The 20614-nt window shown below is 38.6% G+C and overlaps 1 protein-coding gene and 1 long non-coding RNA gene across 2 annotated transcripts; both read right to left on the minus strand.

Annotated features, from left to right (window-relative positions):
• Positions 1-5315: 5315 nt before the first annotated feature.
• LOC136687325 (uncharacterized) lies at positions 5316-8205 on the minus strand. Its single transcript, XR_010800437.1, has 4 exons — positions 8011-8205; positions 7803-7879; positions 6308-7166; positions 5316-5844 (listed from the first exon to the last, which is right to left on the minus strand). It is a non-coding gene; the product is annotated as an uncharacterized lncRNA (long non-coding RNA).
• Positions 8206-10075: 1870 nt separating this feature from the next.
• On the minus strand, positions 10076-11787 carry LOC136677716 (uncharacterized). The gene is made up of 4 exons (XM_066655317.1): positions 11505-11787; positions 10831-10935; positions 10280-10440; positions 10076-10189 (listed from the first exon to the last, which is right to left on the minus strand). The coding sequence occupies exons 1-4, from the start codon at positions 11785-11787 to the stop codon at positions 10076-10078; spliced, it is 663 nt and encodes a 220-aa protein (XP_066511414.1).
• Positions 11788-20614: the final 8827 nt, after the last annotated feature.

Consider the following 20614-nt stretch of genomic DNA (forward strand, 5'->3'; position numbering starts at 1 on the left):
TACAATTTGATCAATCCGATGTACAGTTCATCAGTCCCTGATACAATTCTCACCTGACAATAATACAGACTATTACCTATGAAATGTTTATTTCATATTTGTTTGCTCTCTCCCTGTAGGCTCTAGCACTTGTGAAATATTCAAAATTACATCAGGATCATCTTAGGAGGTGGTGAATTTAGTATGAAGGTTATACTTAATAAACAGTCAAACAGAAGATAAGAGAAACCGCCTACTTTACAGAACACTTTACAGTGTTTTTTATGAACCCCAGGCTTTAGGTTTACTTACTGAGATGTGGAATATTATTATTATTATTGACACTGAACTCTGTGGCTGTAAATTCTTCTGTTTCCATTGCTGTAGATGCTACTGTAGATTCCACTGCCAAAGTTTCTGCATGTTGTACCGAAGAAATCATTGACTGTAGTAGAAGCATAGTGACCCCTAGTGGAGAGATATTTTAGTGCATCCATTCATCACCATAACATGTTTTCTATCAATTGCAAGTGGCATAAGAGCAGTTGTGGTCGTTGATATTTACCAAGTAATTGCTTTGTGAAACTGTACTACAGCTAAATAGTACATACATACAAATTCAAATTGAAATGAAAAAAGTCAAATGAAAAATCAAATTAATTTTTCCGAGTATATGAACAAATATCAGGATTAATTAAAAAAGGAAATAACTTTGTTTGCTATTTAATTTGTCTCTCAAGCACAGGTTATCACAGACAAACTGTAACTATACACAGCATAAGACGTAAAATATCATCTATAGTTTATGATCCAATCAGTGACCAGCTACCCATAACAACTAGGGTTTCCCATGGAGCCCAGTTTAATAGACACCAGTTAAGATGTTATTAATCATAACTAATTATTTAACTAATGTCTCGGTTAAACAATAATTTAAACTACTTACACCAAACATTATTATACGAAGCATACTCAAACATTATTTAGGGCTACATATATTTCAATAAAGCTTATTTAAGGTATAATAAATATGCTGTAAATGAAAATAAGGGAAACATGCGATTAAATTTACAATCAGGGACACACAAAAGTTAGTAAACGACTACAAACGTTTAAGTAATGCTTAGTTAACATTTACTAAACAATCTAAATGTGTATATAGTACATGTGCATTCAACTTTACAATAAGTGTAAAGTTACAAGCACAGTAGATTCATATATACACACTTTGCACTCACAGATATCATTGGAATAAAGAAAAGGGGGTGTTGTGTTACAGCGCTGCAGTTAAACAACTGTCGGTTCTCATTAATTCATTTAAGTGCTTTTAACTTTGCATTAAACAGCTTTGTGTGAAACAGACAGTTTCCTCATAGTCAGCACCTGAAGCATCGTCTTCATGGTCAGCATGAACAGCAGAAAATGTTTTAATCACAAAATCATATTTGACCCACCCTTAACTGCGTGAATCTCAAATGCAAAATAAGAACTGAAGAAGAACGGAAGGTGGGATAGACAGTGAAGTCAAACAATCATGACTGAAATGAATCCCACAGATTCCACCATTAATTCAAATGTTGATTTTCTTTTACAAAGAAAGTACTTAAACATTGGTGAAGTGCTTGAACATTGAAAATAATTTAGAGTGTTAACATCTATTCTGGTTTAACTGAAGGACAAGTGAGTTTATAAAAATAATTACGTCTCTTTTCGGCTTAGCTACTGCTCAGAAAACATTCATCAGGAATAAAACAGGGCTGCAATTACTGTAAATGCATGACAAATACAGTGCCCTTCTGGGTTTCCATCATTGCTGGAAAGACATTTAATAAACACAACCTTCAATATGATTTCTCTATAGAAAAGTACTAAAGTCCTCCACAGTAACTCCATTAACCTGAAATAACAGAATATATCACTCACTGGTAAGAAGGTACTTGGTGTTTATGTTCATTTTTCCTGATTCCTCCAGCTGTGAGTACTCGGGTGTTATGGAAATGCAGCACCTGAAGGTGTTAACTTGTATGAAGTTGCACTGTAATGTTCTGGAATGATCCGTTTGGTCCACTTTTAGTCTACTTCAAGAGGGAGTGTAGCAGTTTAGACATGAACATTAGGCATGAACACCTCCTTTCAGCACAAAACAGGACACAGTCACATGCAAAGTCACCAGGACACTTTATCTATACAGTTCCACATAAAACATTTGAATAAAACATAAGCAAACATAAGAAACTGCTTCAAATGTGTCAGTATACATGTAATAAATATTGTAATTGTTTTGTAAAATGTATATATATTTTTAAAATATTTATTTGTTTATTATAAATAACATGTATAGACACTTTGCAAACACATCAGACCAGTTTCAACCATGCACACATATATATAAAGGTCATGGACATCACCTCTAAAGTCTTTTATTTTTCAGTGGTGAAAAAAGATTCCGATTTTAATTGGGTTTTCAGAGAATCAGAATTTAATGAATTTTAATTGGCTGGGGGTGGGACTATTGAGGAGGAGTATGTTAACAGGGGAGAAGCTGAAGGGAATGGAGAACAAAAGCAAGAATAACATACAAAAAATTGCACAGTTGAGTATTTACTACTCAGTATTTTTTTAGATGGAATTGTTATACCTTTGTATAAACATTTTAATGGCCATTCTGTTTTGACTTTCTCCATAAGAGCATAGTTTTAGCAACAAAATAGTCAGTGCTAAGAAGCTCTTTGTGTAAACTGGTTCTTTCTTCTTCAAAATAGAATAAGAATATGAAGGAATTTTACCACAGATTAAATATACCACAGTGACCTGAAAGCTGTATGTATTGAAGATTTTAGTGAAGTTCAGTAAATTGCATAATTTGATTCCAATCTTAATTGTGCGCTCAATATATTACCACAAAATGTAACATTTATTTTCTACTTGAACGAGTTGAAAAAAAAATCTATTTGGTTTGTAGTACCTTAATGAACCAATATATAATCCGCAGAACAGGTCCCCTATGGGGGCAGCCACATGTAATATTTAGTACAGAATCTCTGACAGATCCTGGCCACTAGGTTTCAACATTACAGCTGTTTTATATTATGCTCTACTATATACAATTTTTAGCTGGTTTAAATGGGTTAAGTATAATTGGTTATTTCAGTCTTATTAAATAAAATTCTGTTAAAATATGAGTAATTAAATAAGAGTTTTTGGTATAATGTAAAATAAATGATATTTTATTAGTTCCTTTGAGAACATTCCATGGTAATGAAAACATGCATACACACACGAACACACACTAGTGAGCAAAGTATGTAGAACATGCATACACACTAGGGGCTGTGAGCACACAGGCACAATGGGCAGTCATAGTACCCAGGGATCATTTGGGGGTTATGTGTTTTGCTCAAGGGCAATTCAGCTGTGGATACTGAGGGAGGAGACAGCACTGTTACATCACTTCCCCTACTCATGTTCCTGGAGATTAAACCAGTGGTTTGTGGTTGCAAACTCCTATTTCTAAACTTAAGGCCATCGCTGCCCTCACTGAAAGTACCGAAAGCCTGTTTTGTTTACCAATAACTAACTTAGATATAATTTTAAAGTAAAAATAATAATAATAATTTATTGATAAACATTTCATATAAAAAATGTATGTGAATGATACAAACGTGCTATGGCATATGGTTTTGGAATTGAAAATTTAATATGACTTAATTAATATTAATTCTTTGTTTTTTGAATTCATAATTAAATAGAGTATAATTTTCAGTATAAAAAAGCAGAAAGTTTCATTATAGTCTGCATTATCAACATTGTCAAGTTTTAAAAAGGTGTAAATAGTTTTGTAACAGTTTAGTAACAGACCAATCAGAGGCAGCTAAACACTAATGTGGACATGATAATAAACATGATCAAATGACTGTATGGCACTCTGTGTTTAGTGTTCAAAGTTAAGTACATATCAACTTGATCTTGTTTATAAAGACAGGTCTGGAGCTCCATTTGTAGAAAATTATTCAGTTTAAATAGCAATTTGCTATAAAAAGGCTGAAAGGGTGAGGTGAAGGGTGGAGCTGGATTTTAGCTGGATTTTAATCTGTAAATGTTACTCATTTGCATATTGATGCTGGGACTTTGCTGCAGTCAGTGGGTACAAAAGACCTTTGAGAAGATATTTACAGTTGTACTTTTTCCAGTGTATTGTGCGATATTTGTGAGGGCCATAACACAGGCACGTTCATGCAAAGTCTCAGGCCTATATTTTGGCATACTTAATGCTGTGAAAAAACAGGTTCCTCTGTAGAATAATTTCAGTGCTGAGAGAAGATTTTACTTTTGCATATGTATCACATTTTTTAATTGTATCAGTGTGTATCAAATAAATGTGGGCAGTGTGATAACTCAATTTTAAAAGTAGTATACAACACGCAAGTATTCAACCACCTCCATGCAAAATTTTACTTCCCACACGAAACACGTGAATTTGACCAAATCAGGTGAAGGTGTAAACGTCTGGAGGTATTTTACAATATACCATATGGATACTCCCCACAGCTCCATGGCATTGTAGATGGAGAAACTTGGGCATGAATAGACCACTCCACTAAATCCATAAATGCAGTATTAGGCTCATACCACCAACCGAAATTAACATGGAGTACCTCTATGATTGCAGGGAAACATTGTCCTCTCTGGTTTGTTTATGTTCAGAAGAGAAAACAATTACTGTTTTTATGTGCCTGAAGATTTACTTCACTGTAAGATTTTATTTGTTTGAATTACCACAGAAACTCATTTTATTAACTTGAGTTGTTTCATTTTGGGGCGGCACGGTGGTGCAGCAGGTAGTGTCGCAGTCATACAGCTCCAGGGACCTGGAGGTTGTTGGTTCAAGTCCAGAGTTATATGCCATGCTCTAAGGCAATTCAGCCATTGATATTGAGGGAGGAGACAGCACTGTTGCTACACTTCTCCTCCCCAAGTTTCCTCCCGGTCCTGGACACTGAATTAGTGACCTTCTGGTCCTAAGCCTTAATCTCTTAATTTAAGGCCATGGCTGACCCCACAGAAATTAAAGAAAGCCTGTATTGTGTACTATTAACTAACTTAGATATTACTGAAACACATTTTTAAAATAATCTATTGAGAAAATTGTCAGATAAAATATGAATGTTGACTGTAAAAATGTGCTATGACAGAAACATGCTAAAAATCACTGAAGCCCCATGGTAATGCAACTACTGAATTAGTCCAACTCACTACAATTGTTTTCTAAATACACTTAAAACAGCTTGATACATATTAAAGTTTTCTTTATTGAAATCACAATAGATAGAGTGCAGTTTTCAGTCAACATGAGCTGAAAGGTTCATTGTTCTTGATGATGCAGTCTTCACAAGTTTTAAAAGGAGATATATAGCTTTTGTAACAGTTGGACCGATCAGAGGGAGTCAAACACTGTGACGTGGACATGGCAACAAACATGACAAACTCACCGTCTGGCATTCTGCATTTAGTGTTCAAATTTAATGACAGATTTTCTTGGTCTTGGTTTTAAAGACAGACCTGGTCCTAATTCAGTTAAATCTCAATATTTGTCAGAAAAAACACACTTGCGTTTTTCCCAAATCATTAACGTTTTCCTGATTTATTATTGATTTTCAGTATAAATACCTTTGAAATTTACATTTCCACACAAACAATATATCTTTGCTAAGATTAATAAGATTCTAAGAAAATTTCTCCAGTATGAATCTATGTAAACTAGGTAGTGTGTGTATGGGAAGCTCCAGCATCTGTCATCTGGATGTCGTTAACAGGCCTTTTGCAAAAACTGAGAATCAGTATCCACCTCCAGCACTACTGCCTCACCTGTGAGCAGAAAAGAAGAGGAACATTTATGAGAATGTTTCAAATAAAGAATATAGCAGTTTTTACAGCTATTTAGTGGAAAGGTTTAAATTTCTCTAGAATTTCAGTTCATATTCTCTGCCTGTGTTGGTCATGTCATTTATTCTAATCTAATGATACAGAGTGAACATTTCATATAATTTTAATCTGATATCTGTACATATCTTTTTACAAAAGCAGCAATATTTTTAGGTCTTTAAGTTGTTTCACAGATAATACTTTATAGAACAACCCATTAGTCTTTATCTTTTAAATTTGTGTTGCTCACAACAAAATACCTCATGTTTACTTGGAAAAAAAAAGGTGCTCACAGAACAAAGTGTTAAATGGCCAGTGTCCAAGTCCTTCTTTGTGAGATGTGAGTAGGTACCTGTTTTGTTAGGGATTATTGTAAGTGAGTGTGGATGTCCTCATTTTGACTGACCTCTTGGTTGAGGACACAGTGGATGAAGAAAATGAAGACGCCCTGCAGAGAGATGAGGATCACAACGCTGTTTTACTCCACCTTTTTGATCACAATCAAACCGACCACCCACGGGCAAACTAGGGTGAAAAACATGGCCATGGTTTTTAATAGGATGCTTATAATGAGTTTCTTATCAGCCAGAGACTGCGTCCTCTGCAAGATGCAACTGTTGAGTTTTTTCAGAGTTAGGGTAATGATGATGAAGATGGCAACAAAGAGGGTCATGTTTAACTGTTAAAAAAGAAGTAAATCAAAAAGGGATGAATACATGTGCATTTATTGAATGGTAAACACGTGTGTGTTGTCCAAATGTTTTGAAAAGAAAAATGCTAATGTAACCAGTTATCAATAATATAATAGTAAGTTACAGTATGATAACGAGTTGGACCGGTAACAATCTATGACTCGAACCAGAAGACACCAAATTCTCTAGGAGCCAGTGTGTTGAGCAGCAATAAAGAATCAGACAAGGGAATGAATATTGATTAACCTCTCTTGTATTTTTCAATTAACCAAAAATACTGTTTCACAGAATAATCAACAACCAAAAACCCAAATGTCTACAATAAACAAAAGTGTGCACACACAAAATAAAATAAAGTGTCTGTTTGGGATCCCTCAGACCTGAGAATTTTGTTACAGGTGCACCTGATACTAAATGTTCGTCTGAGTGTCTTGAGGATGTATGAGTGTATGAGTGGGTACGTAGGTATCTCCTTGTCCGTGTCTTTTCTTCAATGTTCCTGGCTCGCCATCTAATGCATTTCGGAATCACGTCCTGATTCTTGAATGTTCCCGTCCTCTCAAAAAACCTGACCTATAAACAAGGTCATATCTATTATTTCTATTCTCAGATAAATCAATAAAAGTTTAAATGTCTAATTTCTACATACTACACCCAACTTCATATATATATATATATATATATATCAAATCTTATCAGATCTCAAATCTTCAGTTTCAATTGTACAACATTCAAAAATATGGATTTCCACTCATATGAAATGTTTCAATGTTACTCACAGTGAGATACTTAACATTTTGAGTTGCTTCCAGAGGTATCAAAGAAGTGTGCTTAATTACTCCTCATACACTATAGGCCTACTAGTGTGAAGTAGACTGCACCAAAAATTACCCTCTTAATTCCTTAAATTCACAATTGGAATTAATGTATTTCTGCACTTACAAGTACAATAGAATATAGTTTTACACTCATCATATGAATTATCAAATCATTATTATTCCCTTTCTTTCCTTAAATTGGCAACAGAAAATAAAACCGTTCCTCTTATACACTGATATAAAATAATAAATACAATAAACATGTTCCAAACTTCGCACAATTACTCACTTCTGTGCATTCACAGACTTTAGAAATACCCCAGCTTTTGATAGCACACTAGACGTAAGATAAATTTAGCCCCAGGGCATCAAAGAGAGACATGTTTCTCACCGTTGCTCCGTATTTCAAAACTGCGCCCGCCGTCCTCGGCTTGAAGCGGCCCCGAAATTGGAAGGTAAGTAATTAGCCTATGATACACCAAATTAGCATTAGCATTGGGTGACAACGATAAATGTTAACAAGCACTCTTATCTGATACAACGCGTTGTCGTTATTCAATTACATCGGCTTCTGACTCCTAATAGGAAAGTTCACCTACTCTTTTCCGTGCCGTGGTGTAACGCCGACTTTTCTCGGGTTTTTTTTTCTTCTTTCTTCTGTTTAGCATGAAGCTGCCCTCATTCTCGTGACCGAGGTCCAGAAAGTAAAAACCGGGAAAAAACTACGCACTTCCCTACACCTCCAACCGATAGGCAGAACGTCACCTGAACAGCTCCTGATTGTCTGCTGAACCCCAGGCACCACCCACGCGGAGCCAAACGAAATGAGTAAATGCAAATTAGTTATAATACAAAATCTAAAACCCTGCCGATGTAGCAATTAAAAGTAAAATAAATATTTATATATTCCTAATATTTGTCTTATCTAAGTATGGTTTTGTATATTTATTTATTTTTTATTTTTTTTCTTTCTTTTTTTTTTCTTTCTTTCTTTCACCTGGCTACACTAACATTCAAATTGTTTTAATTTGTACAATACTTACAGTAAGAATAAAATAAACAGGACCATAAAAAATCCAGGCAAAGCTTGAGTTCTCATTAAGCCAGCACCTGGGAGGGGAGAGAGAGAGACAAACTACACTTCCACCAGGGCTCATAGATTACACAATTATTGATTGTAATTCTCAAAATACCCAGGGTAGTACCAGTCAAGTGTCTGCATACACCCACTCAGGGAGGATTTCCTTTGTTTTGGGCCTTTTCCACCTATTGTGAATGTACAGCACCAGTCAAAAGTTTGGACACATTTCATTCAATGTTTTTCCTGTTTTTTATTATTTTCTACAATTTAAATGAATGTGTAAGACATTAAAACTATGAAGGAACATATGGAATTATGTAGTAAACACAAAAGTGTTAAACCAGAATATGTTTTATACTTTAGACTCTTCACAGTAGCCCCCTGTTGCTTTGATGACAGCTTTGCACAGTCTCGTCGTTCTCTCAGTCAGCTTCATGAGGTCGTCACCTGGAACGGTTTTCAGTGAACAGCTGTGGCCTCATCGAGAATTAATCTGTAGAAGTGCTCCATTCTTAATGTGTTTGAGACCATAACTTGGGTTGTGCAGAGGTAGGGGCTGGCACACACTTATATACAGTGACTAGCTCTACTCCACCAGTGACTAATAAGATGTGTCAAAACTTTTGGCACCATTTTTAAGAGCCCTGCCAAATTTTGAAAAACAGCTCTGAACACTTTGCTCTGAAGTTGCGCACGTCCTAACCACCCAGAACAACACTCTTCCGAATGAAGCTGCCAAGTGCAGCCATACAGGTTTCTTTAGGGCAATGCCGGGGAAGAACCACTTTTTTGGCTCAGTGAAGAGTAATGAGGTAGAGGGGGCTGATGAATATGGTCTGTAGTTAAACACCTATAGACAGATGATCTGAGGTGAGCACAGTTATGAAGCAGGTGGGTTCTAATATATGGGGATGTATATAACGGATGTTTCCAGAAAAGTGACGTGTAGGAGGAAGTACTATGTAAGTCATGTATAATGACCAGTGAGTTAAAGTACAAATTACATGTTTGTAATAATATGGTCAGTGTGTGGATAAACAACGTAGAAGTTTTTTTTTTCTAAAGTGGTTAGTCTGCGGGAGTGCAATGTAAGTAGTGCCGGGCGATATTAGCGCAAATCAAAATCACGATTAATTGTACATATTACCACGATTATGATTCATTAACCATTATTTTGTTTTTGTATTTTTTTAAGCTTATAGTTCAGTGATGAGGCTTGTGCTGTAAATATGCTCCAGTATTAAAGCTGATATCTGTCAGTAAGTCCAGGTGTTTAAAGCCTGCAGATGTTCACCGTATTATTTAAATCAGACTTTGTCCAGTATTCCTACCCTACCTCAAAGCTTACATAGTGCAGTTTCTGCAGTGCAGAGCCCGGAGTAGCAATGACAGAGACTCTGTTTTCCCTGTTACAGCTCAGTGAAGGTACAAACACTAGCTACTGCTCCTTTAAAGCTGGCTCCTGCCGTTCCGGCGCTGGTTAACTGGTCACTCTTCGGAGTCAGACATCACTCCTTACTTTTGACTGCAATTCAATTTACTATTCTACTATTACTGCAAGTTATTTATTTACTAATAAAGGATCAGTGACCACTACATCTCTGTGTCACACACAGTCCTGCATCCACTAGGGTCTTCTCCCTCATTTCAATCTCCATGGACGTGTATCCTGAGCTCTGGCTTGCGCAGACCTGAGACTGCACAATGTACAGATAGAAACCAAACATTAACATATCTGAGGACATTTTCACAAGAAAACAAAGATGACACGGGCATATTGTCTTTACCCGAGCAGGACTTTCTCCATGTCCTCTCTCTTGGTCACTCTTCTGCTCCTGGGGCTGTTTCTTATAATTAATTTTCCTCCCCTTTCCTCTTGTTCCTCGACGAGTTTTTTTCTTCTTCTGAGGATGAGGGGGTGGACCATCAGCCACTGTGTCATTTTCACCTGTCAGACAAAATGAGAGGAATCAGCTGCACTAATCTCATCTCTAATGCCCAGGGATTCCACCTGGATCTCTGGGTCTGCTTCTGTTGATGAAGTGATGAGCACTGAGTGTGGGTGCAAAAAGGAACATGGGATCTTCTTAGGTGCTTGTGTCTCCTACTGCTCTCATTCATCTCTCATAATTAAAAGGTCATATCCCCTCACCCCCCACTCCAAACATGACCCTACTTTGGTCAAAATACCAAAGGATCAAACCCCACAGCAGCATTCACCCCTTGCTCCAAAGGCCGCTGCGTTTAGGGTCTCCTTCTCTGTATTAACATAAGTAAATATCAACAGCTGTCCAGCAGGGTGTTTGTTCTAGTCTGTTTGTTCAGTCCCTCTACTCACCAAGACGTTGAGCTATGTCTGTCTCAGGATCAGTGTCAAGGAGGTGAAGGTGCTCCTCAGTGACGTCTGTCTCAATGGGAGCACTCTCCACCTTCACACCCTGTCCTGCTGATACATCATAAAAGACACCAAGAGATATAATTATTACATTTTCTCTCTCTCCCTCTCTCTCTCTCATAATCCACTTTAACTCAGGTGTGTTTCTAAATAGGCCTAAAGAGCCTAATGCATAGGAATAACCACATAAGGCACTGATTTAAGGAATCCCTGGATAAATGTAGCTAGATTTTTAACGTGGAACTTGAAATTCCAGCAGCAGTTTATTGAACGAGGTAGTCTAAATATAAATGGGAGGCTTTTTAATGTGGTATTTATTTTAATGTGACTGTTTCTATGAGGTGGTCACTTAAGGTGGAAGCCTAAATAAAAAGGCTGAATTTTTTGAGTGTGGATTTTTTTAAAGGTGGCCTGCAAAATATAATGGGAGACTTTTAAGGTGGTATATTTTATGTCCTTTTCTATGAAATGGCCATTTAATTAATGTGGAAGCATAAATAAAACAAACAAACACCATCAGTTTTACAGGATTATTATTGTAATCGTCACTATTGTTATCATTTGGAGGAGGAGAAGTTCCTGATTAAACCTGAGCTAGATATCAGTTCGTTACTTACTCTGAAACAGCAGCGCAACCTCATGGAGGACAGAGTCCAGGAACTCTTGTGCAGCATCAGCCTCTGCTCCAGAGGGCGCTGCGTTTAGGGTCTCCTCCTCTGTATTAACATAAGTAAATATCAACAGCTGTCCAATCAGGGTGTTTGTTCTAATGTGTTCAGTTCCTCTACTCACCAAGAGTCGGCTGACCATCTGGTTCAGGGTCACCGGCCAGAGTTTGTAAGCATGCTGGATCCTCAGGGTCAGTGGAACTGTCCTGCAGCTCGTCACCTGCTTCGTCATGAAGTGAGACACTACGTTACTGTCTTTCTCCTGATTCTCTTGTTCTTATTGTAGAGAACAACACACTCACAGTGTCCATGATCTCACTCTATGCTTTCACACCAGTCCTTTTTTTACAGGAATATTGTTTTCATTTACTAACCTACAGGTGTGTCCACTGAGTCATTCGTCTGGTCCAGGTCTGCATGCAAGATCTGATGAGCCAGGTCTGCAAGCCGAGAGCTTTCCGTCTTGCATTCAGCAACCACGACCTCCATCTCTGCTTTAACACCAGTAAACACTGTCAGTTTTATAGGGTAATTATTTTTGTCACCAAATTTCTTGTCCTGTCCTCACCTAGTCGTGGGAAGCTGAGACGGGCATCTCCCAGCTCCTCGGCAGCCATCAGTCTCCGCATCAGTGTCCTGACCAGACGGTGTTTATTTCTGGCCCTGCACCCTACACTCCTCATTGTTCCTGTAGGTGAAACAATGTTGGAGTTAAATCGGACACTATGTTTAATCACTAACTCCGCCCACAGCTGTCAAGCTACATCCACGACATTTTGCAGAGCCCCCACCCAAATAGTGTGGTTGTAATTTTCTAAATGATTTGATCAACTGTCCCAGCAGAGACCATTCAAAATTATTTTCTTTTCCATAGGAGCAGACTCTCTAATAAACATGCATTCACAATACATAAACAAGCCCTGTCAGAATTCATACGCTTACAGTTTATGTTCCCATACGTCAAACATTTTTTACCATCCTTCAGTTTGCCATAGGAAGCATCTAGTAACAACACAGAGGCCATTTAACCTGCCTGTGGGCCCAGGGGCTACGTCTGGTTATGCCAAACCCCGCCAAAAAAAAAAAGTCCCGTCCCCCATTCCTCCCACCCCACATATCATCTTCATAAAATCTGTACCCAACACAGTGCAACACAAGAAAACTGAGTTCCTTCCAAAATAATACAGTAAGGTTATCAATCATTAAATACAGACCCAGTAAATTAATACATCAGGACGAGCACATAGGTCTAAAGTCTGTGTCATCGTCTCACAAAGCACACGGTAGCGGTCTGAACACTGCAGTTCTAACGTGCAACATAAAGAAAAGTATTTTCTTCTACTTTTCTGGAATGAGGAGTCTCTAATAACGTCCTTAAAATCCAGACTTCTCAAAATATCACTCTCAATAGACATCAAAGCCAAGTGGCTCACTCTTTCTCGGTGCATATAGATCGGTTTATTTTTAACTATTGAGAAACAACTCTCCACTTACATTAGTGACTAGCAAAATCGAGTACGGCGCAGCTTTTTTGGCTTCTTTGTGTTAGCTGCCATTTGACTTAGTGCTGCATCTTGGCTAGTGGGGCTCACGCGCTTAACTGTCCTTGAATGCTCAGAATGTGACCATGAATTTCCTTTTCTTTTTCCTTTTTTTGTGACCTATATAATTTGACCCTCATAATTTCTAGCTTCAGATATTTTGATAGCGCCCTAACTCTAACAGTCACGTTGCATAGCATAAAGTCATCAATCATATTACAGCAGCTCCTTAGAGTTAATCTGGCCAATAAACAGTCAGAAACATGAATGATGTAAAAATGATTTACAAAATCATTGGTTGGTAAGCCTGAACTTTGCCGTAAAAAAATTAATAAATATATAAATAAATAAATAATAGCAACAACCTTGAAACAACACAGAGATCCATGTTAGCGATTGTGAATATAGTGTATTAATGCTTAATTTTTAAATAAACTGACAATTGTCATTTTTATGAATACATACCAATTACCATAAAATCACAAAAGTTTGCAATTAAACATTACAATTAAACATTACCAAAAATGACTTAAAATGTATTGTACACCTCATATTACACAGACAATAAACTGTTGTCTTTTGTAACTGTTGTAAATACACAACAATCAAAAGCTGTTTACAGTGATTTTAAATGTTCAAGAATTATTAGATGTCCAGATGTCCAGTTCTTACCTGGAGCTTTGTAGTTGGTGTCCTCCAGCTCCAGGTCAATGTCCATGAGTGCTCTGATAACTTTATCCTCATGGTCAGGTAGAAGAAAGGTCACCTCCAGAGTCTTATGTTCTGTTTAAGACATGAACAAATACACTACATGGACAAATGTTTGTGGACAGAAGAACCAACGTTTCCTCTGAAGAGAAGCACATTAATCAGGAGTGTGTTCCTCTCTTCACTGCACTACCCGGTCCTGCTTTTCTGACAGGACTTTACATCTGATATTGAAACTTGAGGCTTTTTAAAATTGAGGATTTTAATGGCAGATCCACAGCAATCAACAGTCAAACAGCCATGAAATGCACTGATTCACTCACTCAGGTCTGCTGGGTCGGGCCTTTCTGTCTCCTTCAGGGGAGACACATCCTCAGAGACAACATTGTTCTATGTTTTCTGGTGTCTCTGAGTGGAGAGACGCTGACCCTGTCCCCAGTTCCTCATTCATGGTCTTTGGAGACACACTGGAAACCTTTCCTCCGTCTTTTTCTTTTCCACCACTTCTATTCTCCTTCTTCCACCACGCTCTCCTCCTGTTCTTTTTCTTCAATTTAATGATTTTCTTGCTCTGTTCATGGTCCTTGTCAGGACTTTCCGTATCTGAGCAGTCCACTCCTCTGCAGCAGCGAAAGAGGAAAGCCATTGTGCTGTTGCTCTTCTCCACTCTGGACATGGAATGATTCAAACAGCAGAGCACCCCGTACTTCACCTGCACATTCACCATTATGACATCACACTGTGGAGTCTTTGATGTTGTGAGGTCATCAGAGATCCACACATTGAAGATGGTAACACCCAGAATTCTGCTGTGGTTACTGAGGCAATGCATGGGACAGTGGTGGTAGTAGTAGTCATATTCATGTACAAAAGTTTGTAGACGCCCCCTCCCTTATAATGAGTACACTGTGCTTTTATAAGAGTCATTCCTTTCTGACAAAAACACACACATGCTCAGGGGCACACACTGTTTGTTTAATGTTCATAGAAAACCATGAAATGAAGCAGGAAGCTTTAGAGTGGCTGCACATGAGTCTGAGGTCACTATGCCCAAGGCTAGTTGTTGCCTAGAGTGCTCTAAAGCTCCACAGCACTGAAATATAGAGCAGTGTGACTATACCTTTCTACACTGCTGTCACTGTTCACATTTTGCACACAGCAAAATGAATACAGTACAGTTTGTACCAGTATGTTGCATGATTAGAAGAAAAAGAAATCCATTTTTCCAAGGCATTTCCCAAATGAAGTATCGCATAAATAAGACATCTAAAACATAAACCTGGTTATAAGCAGCTGAGGGATAAGTAATGCCCATGTTAAATAAGAAAACTCAAAAGAGCAGTCTCCTCACTGGAAAGTTTCTGTCCCAGTATTGAGCGCTGCCTTCGTTAATGAGTTGGGCACCAATTGTATTTCTGCTGGTGAGGCTACATGCTCTAACAAATGACAAGTTGCTTTTGTAAGTCTCTCTGCAAAAGAGTATCTGCTGAAATTTAAAAAATGTAAATGATAGTGGGTGAGGTAAAGTAACAGTCTTCTAAATGGGACAAATTACAAAAACCTCACTTGTTCAATGCATTTGCACATGCATTTAAGACTGGAGCCACTGAAGCGGTTTGTCTTCCTCTTTGCCAGAGAAGTAGAAGCAGCTCAGTGCATCTCTAGCTTTGAAGCACTATCCACCACATTGTATGTACAGCATGGCAGAGAGAGCAGAGTGGAAATGGCAGCTTTTGTGCTTCTATGAATTTTGGCCGAGAGAGTGAACGCAGGCGTGTGTAGCTGCGGCTGTTCTCCGGTTATTTATTTTTTTATTTATTTGCCTGCTGTCTCCTATCTCTACTTTTTCACCATGTGGATTAATGACTTGGCTGTAAGGTTTGTCTTCGCTTGGGCTGTATTGTCCACAGTAATTCATCCATCTGCAACCTTACACCAGTATTCAGCTGCTGAACTTCTCAAGCTGAGGTTCCACCTGCCCCTTGTGCCGCCAGTACTTCACATCTACCCGGACATCGCCCGGCCTCCTCGACACAGATACATCCACCGCGGATCCCGATGGAACTTCCACATTGACGACTCCTTGGCCATAAATACCATCTGGTTTAAATCTCGTCGCCCTTGGATAAACCCTGGCAGGAAAGTGGACCGTGCTGTCTTAGTCAGGATAGCTAGGTTGGCTAACATCATTGAATCCACAGACCATTGTGATGTTAATGTCGGGCTTCTCAATACTCGGTCCCTCACGGGTAAAAGCCTTCTCCTCCGGGACATCCTCCTCGACCGTAAGTTTGACATTCTCTGTCTTACTGAGACGTGGCAACAACCAGGGGACCTTTCCCAGCTGAATGAGCTAACGCAGGCTGGGTTTGTTTACATCTCTCAGCCGCGTTACTGCTCAAGGAGGAGGTATTGCGATATTTTACCATGAGCTGTTGAAAGCCACCACACTCATTTTACCTGTTTACATCACATTTGAAGTAGTAGCCATACAGCTGCATGGTCCAAAACCAACTACTATCTATCATCCTCCCAAGCCTAATAAGGATTTCATAAATGACTTTTCAGCATTTCTCACTTTCCTCTGTTCACATTTTTCCAATATTATTCTGCTTGGTGATTTCAACATACATATAGCCAATGTAAACCACACCACTACTAAGGATTTTACATCTTGCCTGGACAGTTTTGGATTACAACAGCATGTCAACTTCCCAACTCACTCTAAAGGACATACCTTGGACCTGGTCTGCTGTTCTGGTGTAACTCCACACAACTGTACTGCCAACGAACTCCCTGTCTCTGATCATTCTGTTATTTCATTCAAAATCAATATGGCTTTATCTAAAAATAGACCACCACGTACCATTACATATCGTAATATCAAAAATGTTAATCTAACCTCACTTTTATCAGGTATTGACAGTCTTCCTAATCCGAGTAACTCAGCCACTACTGATGATTTGGTTCATCTCTATAACACTGGACTTCACTCTCTACTGGACTCACTCGCTCCTTTAAAAACCCGCACTGTCTTTTTCACCCATTCAGCTCCTTGGTTCACATCTTACCTATGTCAGCTCAAAGCTACTGGATGCCAGCTGGAGCGCCTCTTCAGGAAAACTGGACTAACAATCCACAAGGATCTTTATCATAACCATCTCCTTCTATATAAAGACAACCTTCGCACAGCAAAATCTCAATACTTCTCCCAACTAATTAGAGCTGGTAATGGAAACACACAGGCCCTGTTTTCTTTGGTCACCTCCATTCTCCACCCACCAGACTCTTTACCTTCTCATTTCTACTCTGCCAACCATTGCAACTTACTAATGTCATTCTTCAATACCAAAATAGATCTGATACACCAACAATTGCTTCCTGACACTCTCTGTACATTATTTTCTCCAGTTCCACCCCCTTATATTCACCCATTTACTACATTTCAACTTCCAACTATCTCCAATATCTCTGATCTCATCCATAAATCTAAACCTTCCAATTCTCAACTTGACCCTCTCCCAACACCCCTGGTTAAAGCATGTTTATCTTCACTATTGCCATTATTCACTCCTCCCTCACTTCTGGATCTGTCCCTTCGTCTTTAAAGTCTGCTGCAGTCACACCTATTCTTAAGAAACCCGGTCTAGATCCTAACAACTTCAATAACCTTCGTCCCATCTCTAACCTACATTTTCTTTCAAAAATCCTAGAGAAGACAGTTGCCTCTCAGATTCATTCCCATCTCTCTAATGACCACCTCTATGAGCAGTTTCAATCTGGGTTTCGTCCTCATCACAGTACAGAAACAGCTCTCCTCAACATAACAAATGACCTTCTGACTGCAGCAGACTCTGGTGTTTTATCTATACTCATTCTTCTTGACCTGAGTGCAGCATTTGACACCATCTCCCATTCTATCCTCCTCCATAGACTATCAGCCATCGGTTTTTCCAACACACCACTGGACTGGTTCACCTCTGCACTCAGTTTATTCAGTTAAAGACATTCACATCCCAGCCATCTCCTCTCACTTCCGGTGTTCCTCAAGGCTCTGTCCTTGGTCCCATTCTCTTCATAATCTATCTTCTCCCCCTTGGTCATATCTTCCGTAAACAGAACATCCAGTTTCATTGCTATGCTGACAACACCCAGCTCTACCTTTCTAGCAAACCCACTTCCTCTCTCCCTCTCACCTCCCTATGCAATTGCTTAGAGGAAGTCAAGTCTTGGTTCTCCTCCAATTTTCTCAAACTCAACAGTGATAAAACAGAGGTTCTCCTCATCGGTTCAAAATCCACTCTTGCAAAAGTAAACAGTTTCTCCATCCCCATTGACAATACTTTTTTTTCCCCCTCCCCTCAGGTAAGGAGTCTGGGTGTCGTCCTTGATAGCACTCTGTCTTTCCAAACCCATATAAATAACATCACTTGCTCTGCATACTTCCATCTTTGTCATATCAACCGCCTCCGTCCTTCCCTCACTGCTGACAATACTGCCATCGTGGTCCACTCCCTGGTCACATCCCGTCTGGACTATTGCAATTCTCTTTAATCTGGTCTCCCCTTCAAGTCCCTTCATAAGTTGCAACTGGTTCAGGATGCTGCAGCCCGTATTATCTCTAGAACTCCAATCCATTGATCACATCACCCCTGTTCTTCAACAGCTCCACTGGCTCCCTGTTAAATATCGCATTGACTTTAAACTCATATTGCTTACTTTTAAGGCCATACATCACCTTGCCCCACCATACCTCACAGAGCTCCTCCACATAAACAGACCCTGCCAGACTCTTAGATCCTCCTCATCCATCAGTCTCACTGTCCCTGCAGCCTGTCTAACCACCATGGGGTCTAGAGCTTTTAGCCACACCCCCCCCCCCCCCCCCCGTCTTTGGAATTCCCTCCCACCGGACATTCGTAATATTTACTCCCTGGACATTTTTAAATCACGCCTCAAGACCCACCTGTTCAGGACAGCATACAGTCTTTAGCCTAGTCCTTTGATTTTTGATTTTTTGTATCTCTTTAATTAGCCTGCTTTAATTAGCTTTGTCTATATCTGTTGTTTTGCTTTGATTTTCTTATGTGCGGTGACCTTGAGAGTCTTGAAAGGTGCCAAAAATAAAATGTATTATTATTATTATTATTAATTTGGCCGGGGCACGATGGAGTAGCAGGTAGTGTCACAGTCACACAGCTCCGGGTTGACCCAGTGACCACAGGCTTTTAACAGACCCCCACCCCCATTTCCTCACCACTCCTCTTCACGCTGTTCTCACACTAGCGCCACCTGACACCTTATTTTAGAGCATGTGTAGATTATTTTACACATAGATCACTGCGCAAAAGTCAGAGACCAAACAGCATTTATTTACTGTCCTTATTTACTGACCATTAAGGACAATGTCAACACAACAGTAACCACACATGATACTTGATTAATAATCCTGGAGAATGACTCTTGCTGACTGTAGAGCATAAACTGCAAAAACTCATATATTTTGTCTATATCTAACATTTCTCTTCATGAATGTTTATGAAGTATTTTTTTTTTACATTAAGAGAAAGTGATTTGTCATTCAGCAAAAAAAATGTTCTTGTATCTTTCTTTTTCCTCTTCTGTTACTTTCACTACACTTTTTTCTCCCGCATACACTTTTCCTCACTTTCCTCTTTTGCCAGTTTTTTGTTTCTCTCTTTACTTCCTTTACTTCTACAGTTTTACTCATAATTTACCCTTCTGTGTCTCTCTTTATCCTTTCTTCATAACTGACCATATCTGGAGTCCATGAAGCCACTTATTAAACTGATTATTAATAAATATGATTTTAAACATGTCTGTGTCATACTGTGGCTGACCATTAAAAGACATGCATCTCCATTTGTGTCCATTTACTTTATTACATCGTTTGAACACAATATTGTTTGTCCTCAATATCTTGAGAAAATTTCACGATGAATGAATCAATAGAAATGCTCCAACTGTAAGAAAATCTTTTTACATTCACTTCAGTTGAAAGTTAAGAATGTTTTATTTTCCTTCTCCTGTAAAGTTATCATTTTGGGAGATAATTGTATTTAACTGGACAGCGACAATATGTGTAGGTCTAACATTTTCTCAGTTTTGCACAGAACCATACTGAAAGCCATACCAAGCTTGTATAATTCTGAGACTACAAATGACTACATTATTATATATATTATATATATAATATATATATATATATTTCGCTCATTAAATATTTGACTAAAACCACATTCTTTCATCTTTGCAACATTGCTAGACTGTGCCACATGGTTACCTCTAAAGATGCTGAGATTCTGGTTCATGTTGTTTTCACATCTAAATGAGTCTACTCTGACTGTCTGTTCAAGCTAAAACTCATTTCATGACTTCCAAAATTCTGCACCTGGAGTCTTATTACACAAAGAGAAGTCTGCCCATGTCACATCCATAATCACATCAGCTACACTAGCTTCCAGTCTCAGAACGTGCCTGGTACAAAACAATTCTTTTAACTCTTAAATCTTTGCATGGCCTCGTACCGGCTTACCTCCCATTCCTACATTCTTATGACACATCTAGCAAGCTAAAGTCCTCTGAAATAATTATTTTAGCTGTTCCTAGGTTTAGGCTCTGCACTATGGGAGACAGGTATTTTAGTGTTGCTGTCCCTGCCCTCTGGAAATGTTTAGCCTAACATATTCACTATTCTATCTCTCTTTTCATCAGCAAAACTGCTGAAAACCTCTCTGAATACTTTCACTTAATCTACTGTAAATTATGCATAAATATTCCCTCTGTGGG

Source organism: Hoplias malabaricus, chromosome 2 (assembly GCF_029633855.1).
Source record: "Hoplias malabaricus isolate fHopMal1 chromosome 2, fHopMal1.hap1, whole genome shotgun sequence".
Lineage (NCBI taxonomy): Eukaryota > Metazoa > Chordata > Actinopteri > Characiformes > Erythrinidae > Hoplias > Hoplias malabaricus.